Source organism: Stegodyphus dumicola, chromosome 10 (assembly GCF_044657685.1).
Source record: "Stegodyphus dumicola isolate Sdum_Otavi_A_Nest chromosome 10, ASM4465768v1".
NCBI lineage: Eukaryota > Metazoa > Arthropoda > Arachnida > Araneae > Eresidae > Stegodyphus > Stegodyphus dumicola.
This window is the reverse complement of record NC_140777.1, coordinates 144,107,436-144,119,763: the sequence shown is the minus strand read 5'-3', so window position 1 is coordinate 144,119,763 and position 12,328 is coordinate 144,107,436. Positions and strand designations below refer to the sequence as shown.

The 12,328-nt window shown below is 30.3% G+C and overlaps 1 protein-coding gene across 1 annotated transcript in view; it reads right to left on the bottom strand.

The window, feature by feature from the left end:
* LOC118187946 (RNA-binding protein 39-like) overlaps positions 1 to 12,328 on the bottom strand; it is a 67,163-nt gene that overhangs the window by 46,091 nt on the left and 8,744 nt on the right. The window contains exon 2 of the mRNA XM_035358247.2: positions 4,419 to 4,479. Coding sequence (XP_035214138.1) covers positions 4,419 to 4,472 — 54 coding nt within the window. The 5' untranslated portion in view covers positions 4,473 to 4,479. The remainder of the gene's footprint in view (positions 1 to 4,418; positions 4,480 to 12,328) is intronic.

Below are 12,328 nucleotides of genomic sequence, written 5' to 3'. Positions count from 1 at the left end.
GAAATTTCAGCTTATTCAATTCCGACATGTGACGTAAAAGTAAAAAAGTTGTCTAAACATACATAATGATTTGAAGAAACTTCCACTAAAAAGATCTGTTACAATATATCCACGTAGTATGAGATCAGTCAATGTCTTTGAAGGTTTTCCTGCATACATATCAAAATGATAAATGTTCTCCTCATAGGAACACAAAGCATCAAACTTTGAGCTTGAAATTAATGAGTTCTCATTTGAGAAACCTTTTACAAGGAATTCTACCAAAATAAGATATCATTTGCTCTTGGATATCTATCATTTTGAGGAATCTGTAAAAATACCACTATATATGAAAATTTGTATATACTCACAAAGACATTGCTTTCAACTGACATTGTATTTTCACAACATTTTAAAAAATGCATAGTTATACCAATAATAATAATAATAATAATAATAATAATAATAATAACTTACCTTTTGACGGCATTATACAGTTTAATGTTTCTAGAAGATCGGTGTGTCTTCGTAAAATTATTTGCTTTGTTGTGCTTTTAAAAGAAAAATTGAGGGGGAAAACGTGCCAAAACGATAATTTATTTTTATAAAAATTCTTAATGTGAGGGAAACAGCCCCTTTTTTTTTGCCTATAAAGAAAGAAGTTTTATCTACAATGTAAAAAAAAAAAAAAAAAAAAAAGGTTAGAGAACACTATACAAAAGGTTTGACTAATGTTGCAAAAATGTAACATCAGTTGTTAATGGGTTCAATTAACCTATTTGCATCTTGGTCAAAAATGAGTCCCGAGTGCAGCACAGCCCTGGATTTTAATGGTGCATTGCAGTTCAGGTTATCCCTTCAATTCTGTATATTATAATACCAGATTTTGTATTAAATTGTTGTGACTTTTCTAAGTATCATTCCTCATGGTTTGAAGGTATTTTTAGAACAGAAAAATAAATTCAGTGATCAGATATTGTGCATTCCAGATATACAGAAGTATTGATACTATTCCGTTTCGAGGACCGTAAAAAAATTGCAGCGAAAATGTATGCGCAAAAGAGCCAAATCTAGAAAATGCATCCATTTAACAGCGCACCAAATCTAGTGTACGCGCCGATTTCAGATTGCGTAAGTTTATATAGTTCTATATTTCTTAAGACACTATTGAAATACTAGTCTAATTTTTAAATACTTTTATTGATATTTTATGGACTTAACAATTTGGGAATTTCCCATGACGAAATGTCTGCAGTAGAATTTTGGGTAAAGTGCAGAATCACTCACTGCTCGACCCATTTTTAAGAACTGCACATACTCGGTATCCATGTACACATCAACCTATTTTCACTTTAAAAAAAAATCCCAGGATTGCACAAAAATGGCACTGCGCACACCATCGACTTTATCTATGTACACATCGGAATATTTTCACTTAAAAAGTAAAATAAAATTGACACAAATCCAATTGTTTTTACCCTTGTAAAAAGCGGCAAATAAGTGGGCGATTCTGCACTTTACCAAGAATTTTCATTATAGAAAATTATGTTTGAACAACCAACAAGATGAAATTATGCTTTAGCAATAACTTGGTAGCGAAATAGCGATGCAGGCATCCATTCAGTCTTGTTTAGCAATTTTTATATAAATTATAATGATGATCTGAAATAGTTATTTACTCTTATGCTTACCTTCAGTCAGGCTTAGCCTTTTTTATATAAATTATAATAATAATAAAGTATTATATGAAATTAACCTTTCATCTAAATTAAAACATCAATCTTAGATAGTTATTTACTATTACACTTCCTTTCTTGCATTAGGGTTGCCGCAATTATTTTTGGCATCAACAATAGTTTGGTGATTTTTTACGGCCCTCAACTGAATAGCACCGAAGTATTTTAGGGAATTCATGAGATCTATAAAAAGAATTGTTTGTGATGAAATTTTTTGGTTTTTCTTCCATGCTTTGCACTTGAAAGAAGGAGGAATAAAATTAATAATGAAATTTTACTTACAGAAATTCAAATGGAATCACCTTTGAAAAATATACTAATATGGAAGAAAAAAAATCAGAAGGAAAGCTTAACTTTTGAAAAGAAAATATACCAACAAATAATTATCTAACAATAAAATATTCCATTAAATATTGCATTTATAAAAACACGTAGCAGCAGCAAACTAAGAAAAAAAATTGTCTAAGTAAAAAAACAGACCATACTGAATGCAGATTTCTCCCATTTTCAAATCTTATCACATTGATAATTAAACTATGCTTACTAGAAACAAATTCAGCTATATGACACATATTCTGGTAATTAAAAAAACTGAAAACTCTCATAAAAATCAATTCTAAATGTGACCAATATGTCTCAGACCAAAAATAAGAATGCATTGAATATTACCAATAAACATAGCCTCTAAAGCTTCTCACGTCTACAAATAATCAACTTATGACTGGGAAGTTTCACTTTAACAAATAGAGAACTGAGAAAATTCAATTAAAAACATTGTTTAAAATAATATTGTAATTAGCATTTTTGGTTGTTGTCTCATTACCATGAGAAACTGTTGTTAATGGATGATATATAAGGTCTTTATAAATCTTCAACATATTATGACTGCACTGCTCAATACAAAAATAATTTTATACAGACAAGAATATTTATTTTTGCATTGTTGTTTTATATCACAAGGCATTAAATATAATTTATTTGATTGCAAAATTTCAAATTTGCATCCACTATTAATTCAACCAAAATAAAATCTAATGATTCTGGGAAAAATTTTTAAAAACATACAGATAGCAAGCCTCTCTATTACATCTTGTCAATGATGTATCTCAGTGATGCTAAAGTCAGAGTGCACATAAATTAAATGCTTTCATTTAGACTTAAATTTAACAAAGGAGTTAAGCTGCAACTACATTTCTGCAAACGTAAAGCATTATGTGTAAACCAACTCATGAAGAGACATAAAAATATATGGCTAGACGAGCTTTTGTTGCATATTATTTTGTAACCTTCTTAAGCATTTTTCGTTACACGTAAATAATGCCTACTGAATCAGAAAGTAAATCACATTAGTCTCAATGTATGAAATCTAAAATACCCACACATACAATGTGGGCTGCATACCTCAACCGCATAAATGATCTGAAAGCAGCTGGCAGGCTGCATGAATAACCATCTGAAATCAGTTGGGAGAGGGGCAAATTTTTTTTAAGACAAAATTTCAAAACTAAATCTTAACTTAATTTCAAATTTTATTTATTAAATTACTAAATATTTATGAAAGCATACATAAACAATATTAATGATAATGTAAAGGAAAAATTTCAATTTTATCATGCTTACTTTCTATCTGTAACAAATTTCTATTGGTTACATTTCATAATTCATATGTACTACCAGCTAATTATTAAATTTTTTAAAAGACATTTATTTAAAATGATTCTAATATGTTCAATTAAACATTAAATAGCTTAGTTTTAACTTAAAATTAACATATTTTGAAAACTTCCCCAGTGGAACAAAATTTAAGTATGAATAATGACAACCTAGCCTCTTTCCTTTATTTAGTAAGTTTTTTAATCAACACATGCAGAAAAAATACAAATGACTATATGTAAATAATTATTAATTTCATTATTTTTTACTACAGCTTGACAATTGATGGCACTTTGAGTTTGATCATGTTTGTAGCTTCGAGATAAATAACTGGAAACTAACTATATCATGGATTGTAGATGCTCATCAGTCAATTGTGCACTTTCATTTGACTATTTTCAACTGTGAAAAAAACTGTTCACGCATAAATGTAATCTCAAACAAAGCAACTTTTTTTATTGCAAAAAATTCACAACTAAAGATAACTATCTTTGGACAAGTACGGACACATTAATCAGGTGTGTATCTGCAAGCCTCTGAATAAGATTTATAGCACACTATAAATTAATTAGTTCCGTTTGTAGATTTTCTTGTATGTTATGTCTACTTTTAATGGTAATGAAAATAATTTAAAATTGCATTACAAATCATTTAATTCCTTAAATCTGCCTTCAAATTCTTATCTAATAATACTGTTTTTGTAGCATATTCTTGAGATTTCTCATTTGGGATAACAGAGGGGTATCAAAACTGTCTAGTTCAAAACCCAAGCATCTGTCTTTTACTCAAGCACACAATACTAATCGTGGTTATCAAAAACGTAAAAATACAGCTTCAGAATTTTGAACCAGTACAATTCTTTTATTGACAGAAGTTCGTACCAGTTAATAAGTAGATTCATTGAAATCAAGGAAGCAGACACTTACAAGATGGAAATATCTCTGAAAGTAATTTTTGAAATAACTATTGAAAGGATAATGAGGCAAACTGAATAAAATATTAATAAATAAGTAAAACTTGATTTATGCATTAACATTTTATAATACATACATGCTTTGCAAAAGGTGCTTCAAGCAGAGCTTCTACATCCCACTCATCTTCCATCAGTTACCTAAAGCAAAAACAAACTTCTTTTCAAAAATTATATTCATAGTTCCTATTTATATATACAATAATGTGGGAGAAAAATCGTATGTATTTATATTTGCAAACAATTTACAGAATATATATATATATATACAAAAAAAGCATTTTCAGTTTCAATATTCAGAAAGGCAATTCTGCACAGAAACTAAGAAATAAACTGTAGAAATAGTTTACCAGTAGCAGATTTATGACATATGAATATATATTGGCATTCAGAATCAAAAGAATTTGAATATTTTAGCATTTTCTAGAAAACGCTGAATAAAAGGTGAAATTACACTTCCACACAAAAATTGAAATCTTTAATGATGAATGCATAAGGACATACATGCATGATGGAGAGTATTTTAGGAAAAGGGTTGTTAAAAGCACATGGCATTTTATGCTTGCTTGTACTCCTTGGCAAATTTTACAGATTTAATTGGCAACATTTAGAGAAATTCAAAAGCGCAAAGTAAAAATGAGCAACCACCAAAATTTTAATAAAGTGCAGAACTGTCAAAAGAGACTGGAAGCACAGCAATCTAAACAGCAGATTGTTAAAGGATTGTAATACCCAGAATCATGCGAAACTTACAGAATAATTTACCAGATTAGTAGACAGAAAGCCTGGACAAGGTTGTCTCAGGGCCATGACAGTCAATGAAGATTGATATTCATGCTTTTCAGTGCTGTGTAGCAAGAGTGAAACAGATTTTCAGCTCTCTTGTAACCTTTCTCCAAGCGTTCCAAGATTGAGTATTTCCAGAAGGAGGTCTATTTGCATCAAATTCTGCACTAAAGAGATCCTATTTAACATGGTGCAAACGACATAGAACACCAGTACTGAACCGTTCTCTCCAATTCAACCTAACCTTTCAGTTTCGACCTTCAAATATAGGGAACCAAGACTTGCTACCTGTCAACTACTTTGCATTCCCAAATCTGTTTATCAATTTCACGCTGCTCTGAAGCCGGGGAGGGCAATGAATCGGAAGTTGATCTGGCAGCACTATCCTTATCTTCAGGTCAGATGTTTTTATTTTATTTGGCTTATAATTCCTTACTACATGTAGTATTTCATCTTGATGTACTCCATCTTTGATATGATTTAAATCAAGTTCCTCGTCATTATAATTCGCTTCCGATAGTGAAGAAAGTGACACAGAGTTTATTGAAAACGAAAAAATTTCGATTGACAAATTAGTCGGTAATCTCGACACAGCAATTATAGGACTTGAACAGCGGAACTTTGTAACTGAAGAAGAAATTATGTCTGTTTATAGAATTAAAGAGAAAGTATTATCACATAAGAGGAAGCAACTTAAAGAACTTACATTGAAAGAAATGTTTAATAAAGTAAACAAATAAATATTAAGCTTTTTCTTTTTGCAAATTTTGATACCCTTTAGATCATAATTGTTCTTTATTTCATAAATCACGGTTTCATATTTTTAATTTTATAATTTCTGTATGCCATCTTACCAGATTTAAACTGATGATCTATAATCCGGAAAAATCGATAATCTGGAATCGCCGAAGTCCAGATGAATCTGAATTAACGACTTTTGACTGTATAAAAATATGAGTACTTCAAGAAACTGAATAATTAACATTACTATGGAATTGTGTTAACTAATTTTAAAATTTATACATCATAATATGTTCAGATAAACTTTGAAGGCTGCCATCTTCTTTTTTTTCCCCCTATTTAATTTTAATTTTTTTTTTTTTTCAAATGAAATGGAGTGTGATTATTAGTCCTAAGGGGCTTTTTTGCTGAAGGACTATTGCTTTCATTTTGCGATTTTGCATTGAATCACTATAAATGTCTGTTTCACTTTTCAAACTGTTGCCACCAAATGTTAGAGTCCTGCATTATATTTGAAGAAATTAAATAATGAAAAATCTACATAAATGTATGTATATTTCTCGCATTGTGATAAAACAACAGTACATAGAGCCATTGATTTTGAATGACGTAATCCTCATACGAATATCGGCATGTGGAAGACCAAATTTCAAATTTATTTTATTATCAATTTCATATTTTGTAAAACTTTAAGGAACTTTTGATTAACAAACTCAAGTATTCCAAAGCGAGTAATGGCAACACTCTACCAGGGGGGGAGACTTTTATCTCCAGCATGCGGAATTGTGTATCGGAAATTCTAAAGATAGGCTCATTTTAAAATTATTTTGCGACATTGCTATTGAATTGAATTTTATGGTTTAAGTGCAAAGAACATGATATTTAATAAATAAAGGTAACACACAAAATGTTAAAAAAAAAAAAAAAAAAAAAAAAAACGCTCCTTTGGATGTAATTTAAAATCTGAAACCTTTCCGATTTTTTTTTTAAGAAATGTTACTGCGCAGTTCAAAAAAGGCAGTTGCTTTTAAACAAGGAACAGAGGTCTTTATAGATAACTGCTGCAAACATCCCCCTTAAGCACTAGTGAGCATACACTAATTCGTTAATGTGGATTTACCTAATACAACAATTCTCAACTGGTGGTGCGCAAAAGAAAAACAGGTGATATGCAAAGAGATGAAGTATTTTTAAGTGTTAAATTCAAAAATTAAATACACTCAATTTATTATCTAGTCAAAGTATGAAACCATCGCTTCTTAAAAGACATCTTGAATCTAAGCATGCTAATTTAAAGGATAAATCTGAAGAATATTTTAAGAGGAGATTTCCACCCTTCCCGGGCTCATATTGCTCCATTTTCAATGAGATTTCTTTTTTTTGCATCGATTACCTGTTTCTAACCGATATTTTGTCTTCTTGTTGCTTTGTATTCCTTACTTTTCTACGAATTTTGAGAATATCACCATTTGCTTTTTAAGAACTCGTAATATATTGTGCATTTAAATATTTGAGAAAAAATAATAAAACAAACCTAGATTTTCAAAATGGAAAGGATTGACTTAGCAGAAATGTGATGATTCATAGGTGATGGATCCAAGACAATCTACTAGCACTAAGACTATTGAAAAGAAAAAGAAAAATTGTTTATAGAAACTATAATGAAAGTTATTTATTTCGGTTTACTATACTGAGAATGTAGGTGAAATGAATCCTCAACCTCGATGTGTTGTTTGTGGTGAAATATTATCCAATCAAAGTATGAAACTATCGTTTTTTGAGAGACATTTTGAATCTATGCATGCCAATTTAAAGGATAAATCTGAAGAACATTTTAAGAGGAAATTATCAGAGTTAAAAATAGTAAACAAGTAATGAAAGATTTTGTTAGATCAAGTGAAAAAGCTTTGAAAGCTAGTTACCTAGCTAGCCTAAGAGTTGCCAAGAGTGGGCAGACTACACTAACAAGAAAACCTTATACAGTCAAAAGTCGTTAATCTGGACTCGTCAGGACTCAGGCGATTCCGGATTATCGATTTTTCCGGATTATAGATCATCAGTTTAAATCTCGTAAGATGGCATGAAGAAATTCTAAAATTAAAAATATGAAACCTTAATTTATGAAATAAAGAACAATTATGATCTAAAGGGTATCAAAATTTACAAAATAAAAGCTTAATATTTATTTATTTACTTTATTAAACATTTCTTTCAATGTAAGTTGTTTCGTTTTATGTGATAATACTTTCTCTTTAATTCTATAAACAGACATAATTTCTTGTTCAGTTACAAAGTTCCGCCGTTCAAGTCCCCTTAATTGCTGTGCCGAGAATACCGACTAACTTGTCAATCAAAATTTTTTCGTTTTCACTAACCTCTCGGTCACATTCTTCGTGTCTTTATCCATTTTTTGCAGCAATTCCACTTTTTGTTTGATGGATATCGAAACATACTTTCGTTTTGTACGATCCTTTGGGAGCTCCAGAATCGGAAATTCTATTTGACATAATCGAAAGTTCAAGTTTACTTTTATAGTATTGCTCTTACAGTCTGCAAAAAATAATAAGCTGGATCCAGTTCGAAAATTAAGGAACAACGCAATCATCAACATTAACTGAAATAGATAATTAGATAATTTTAGCTTATACCGTCCATTATACATAAAACGTGCACGCGAAAACGTATTCTGCACTTGCGCACACGCATATGCGCAGTCATAAAAAGTCTTACGCGCAAGCGTAAACGCCTATGCGCATGTGTCAACGCGGCGCATGCGCAGAACGCTTTTAGCTTTGAGGTCCGGATTATAGATCATTCCGGATTATTGGTGACCGAATTAACGACTTTTGACTGTATTACCAGCAGCTAAAGACATTGTTTAATATTATTCAATGAAAAAGTGGCTAATGGCAAGCAGTTGTAATATTTCTGTTCCAAAATCATAAATAGTTTCCGAACAGAAATCTAAAATTTAAAGTTCATTAAGGATTTTACTAAATTACCAATGGTACAATATTACAACATGGCAAGCAGTTATTCGTATGTACACAATTTATTTATATTGTATTTATCACCATCTGTAACCAGAGCCAGAAGTGAGTGATCATTTTCAAGATGGAAACAAATAAAAACATATTTGAAAAACACCACAACACAAGATCAGTTGTCAAGCCCAACACTGTACAGCATTAAATATGAGATGGCAGAGAAAATGGATGTACAGGTATGGATAAATTTGCAGAAATGAAAGTTAGCACATACAAATTTGGTACTTTTCCACTATGCACTTGCCATGTTTTTTGGCACTTGTGAAATAGAGGCCAAACACATGCCAAGACTCAATGACAGTATAATCTGCTGACAACACTGTTTGTGTGTTTTAAACACTATTAACTGAGTGTTTACAATTAAAGAAACAACCAAAATGCATGGCAGGTGCATAATGAAAAAGTTTAATTTTAGAATTTTTTTTAATAAAGATCTTTGGGCCATCAGTATTATAACTACACTTATTGTGAAAAATAGTATGATCTGAGAAAAATTAAAAGATGAACTATTTCATGGAATGACAGAAACAAAACAAAAAAATCTGAAAGCTTTCAGATTTTACATTATGCCACATAGCACTTTTTTCCCACGTTTTGTGCGTGTTACTTTATTTCAGGGTTTATACACATTTCTGCACACGGAAATTAAGTACTTTTAAGGACCATTAAAGGAAAAAATTAAGGACCTATGAGTAAATGGGAACTGAATAAATTCAATTAAAAATATTATCTATGCCTGAACTTCACTTTTGTAATACCATCCTAAAAATAAAATAGATCCGTAAGTAGGATGCATTATTATTAAATGTAACTTAATTAACATAATTATTAATAAGTTTGAGAATAAAATAAACTTCATGAAATTTATGAAGTTGCATTAAATATTTTATACTTACAATAATTGAACATATCTGAAAGAAGATAAGTGACATTTTATTTAGGCTTTACTAACAGATGTCTCATTTTGTCACATATTTGCTCAGAGGTTTAGAATAGTAAGATTTTATGTCAAGCGGCACAGGTTAAAATGAGAACTAAAATCATAATCAACATGATTCAAAACAAAAGACTGGCTGTTGTCACCACTCCTGCTTGCCTAGAGAGACCTGCTAATCAGAATAAACCTGAAAAGCTTCATATAAGCACAGCTGGCAAGTTTTGAAAGTTAGCTGGGCTCTTGTCTGAGGAGTTAGTGTCGTAGCTTCGTGTAGAGTTCCACGGGTTGTAACTTGTTAATATAGTTTAAGGTTCTAACAATTCACTATAGTACCAGAGGTGATAAGTTGTTTTGCATTATTTTCAGTCTCACTAGATACGAAGAATACGTTTTACATGACTTTTTACATTTTTTGTGTTTTATCTTGTGACCACAATAAGGGTTAATGAAAAGCAATAACCCGCTTTAATAAACAGAAATAATTTTTAAGGGTAAGCAGTTAGTTACAAGTAATTAAATTATTTCACAAGAAAATAGGAGCTTTATACCTGCAGTTAGTTACAAGTAATTAAATTATTTCACAAGAAAACAGGAGTTTATACAAATATTCTCTATGTTTTATAGGAGTTTATCAGAAGTAAAAAACATAGAGAATATTTGTTAAAGTACTTAAATTAGGTATTATATAACCTTAGTCATTATGGATTTACATGGCCACTATTAAATCTTATTTATTTTTTAACAATATTTGTTAAAAAAAGCCCTATTAAAATCGCAATCTAATAAAATTTCAGAGTTTAAAATATGTGTAATTTATGACATTGATTCTTAAATGATATTAGTATAATTACACATTAAAAGCTCCAAACCATTTATGTTTTGTAGCAACAACACTCAACAAAATAGTTATGCATCTTTTTAATTTGAAGCCTTCCCAGACATTTTGGCTAATTTACATAGATTTCCTTCTCTTTAAGCATCTTTTCTACCAATTAGAAATTTGCCTCAGTATGAAAAAAAAAAAAAAAAAAAAAAAAAAAAAAAAAATCTCACTAGTTTTTTTAAGTGTTTTATCTCCTAACCTGTCAACCTCTCCTCAATGTACCTATGAGGTTTTACTTGATCTGGTAAAAGTTAAATAGTCCAACCCCCCCCCCCCCAACAGATGTGAAGCAAATTTTCGCTATGTCTGAAAGTAACTACAAAGTCAGACAGGTTTAAATAAGCTTCTTATTTAAAAAGAACTTAAAACATAAAGGCATGTTCTTATGCTAACAAAGTCAATTACAGTTCATAGTGATGTAATTAAACAATAAGAGTCAAATTTAAACTAAAAATATGGACTAGTGGTCAATTTAATTTCATTTTAAGCTGACTCAGTAACTCTATCGTCATAACAAATTAAAATGTCGGCAGCGGTAATGCAAAGATGAATAATTACAAATTATAAGAGCTGGCAGGAACTAATACAGGGAAGAAGTGGAGGTCAGAAGAACACTCGAGTCCAAGAACCTCAGTGTAAAAATTGTCTAAGTGATTTGCATTCTGGTGAGAAAATAGAAATGGGAAATTATAGCACAGGCTGAAATTGTAAACAACTGGGTAATTTACATAATAATAACGGTGCATATCTTTGAAAAACAATTTTCTTTCTCTTTATGTATTCGGTTTCTTTCTTCCACATTTCCTTTTCATTTTAGAATTTTTGGATTTAATTAAAGATTTCTGTTATTCTAAAAAAACTAAATGCATTAAGAATATATAGAAAAAGGTGCTAATTTTATTTCTCTAGTAATATGAAAATTCAGAAGAAATATGAAATATTTATGATAAAGTCCAGTTACAGAGCTGGTGTGGCATAATTTTTAGAATTTAGTGACACACCAAGCAACAAAATCTAGAAAAGGCAAAACTTTTAGAATTTAGAACAGGCATTGGAAGCAGAATTTAGAAAGGCACCAAGCAGCAGAATTTAGGATCCACAGAGATTGCATCAGGTGGGAAAATGCCTAGTGCCAGCCCAGTGTATGATGTAAGACATATTAGATGAATCTTTTAAATTGTCAGTTTCCGTTTTCTTTATTAACAAAAAAAAACTTCTTTTATGTAATGCCTGTCCATATGACAAAATTAGAAGCATTTTTCATATTTTCTACGCTTGTGTCTAGTGAAAAGTAGAGAAAATAAAGGGATGATAAAAATGTTAAGAAAAATATTTTAGTATCAGAAGTAAAAAACATTCAACTATTATGTTTTTCATTGTTCTCCCAGACGTTCTCCAAAATGTAAGAAATCATGTGTTAATACCATGGAGACATTTTTCATTTTGACTCATTTTTCTGGAATCTTCTAGAATCGTGGGTCTATAAATCATGCCTTCAAATCTTCCTACACTTTCCAAGCTTCAATGTCTAAAATCCTAAAGAAAAATTACCCTTACCAATTCCGTAACAGCAAAAAGCCAGAAATATTTTGAAAA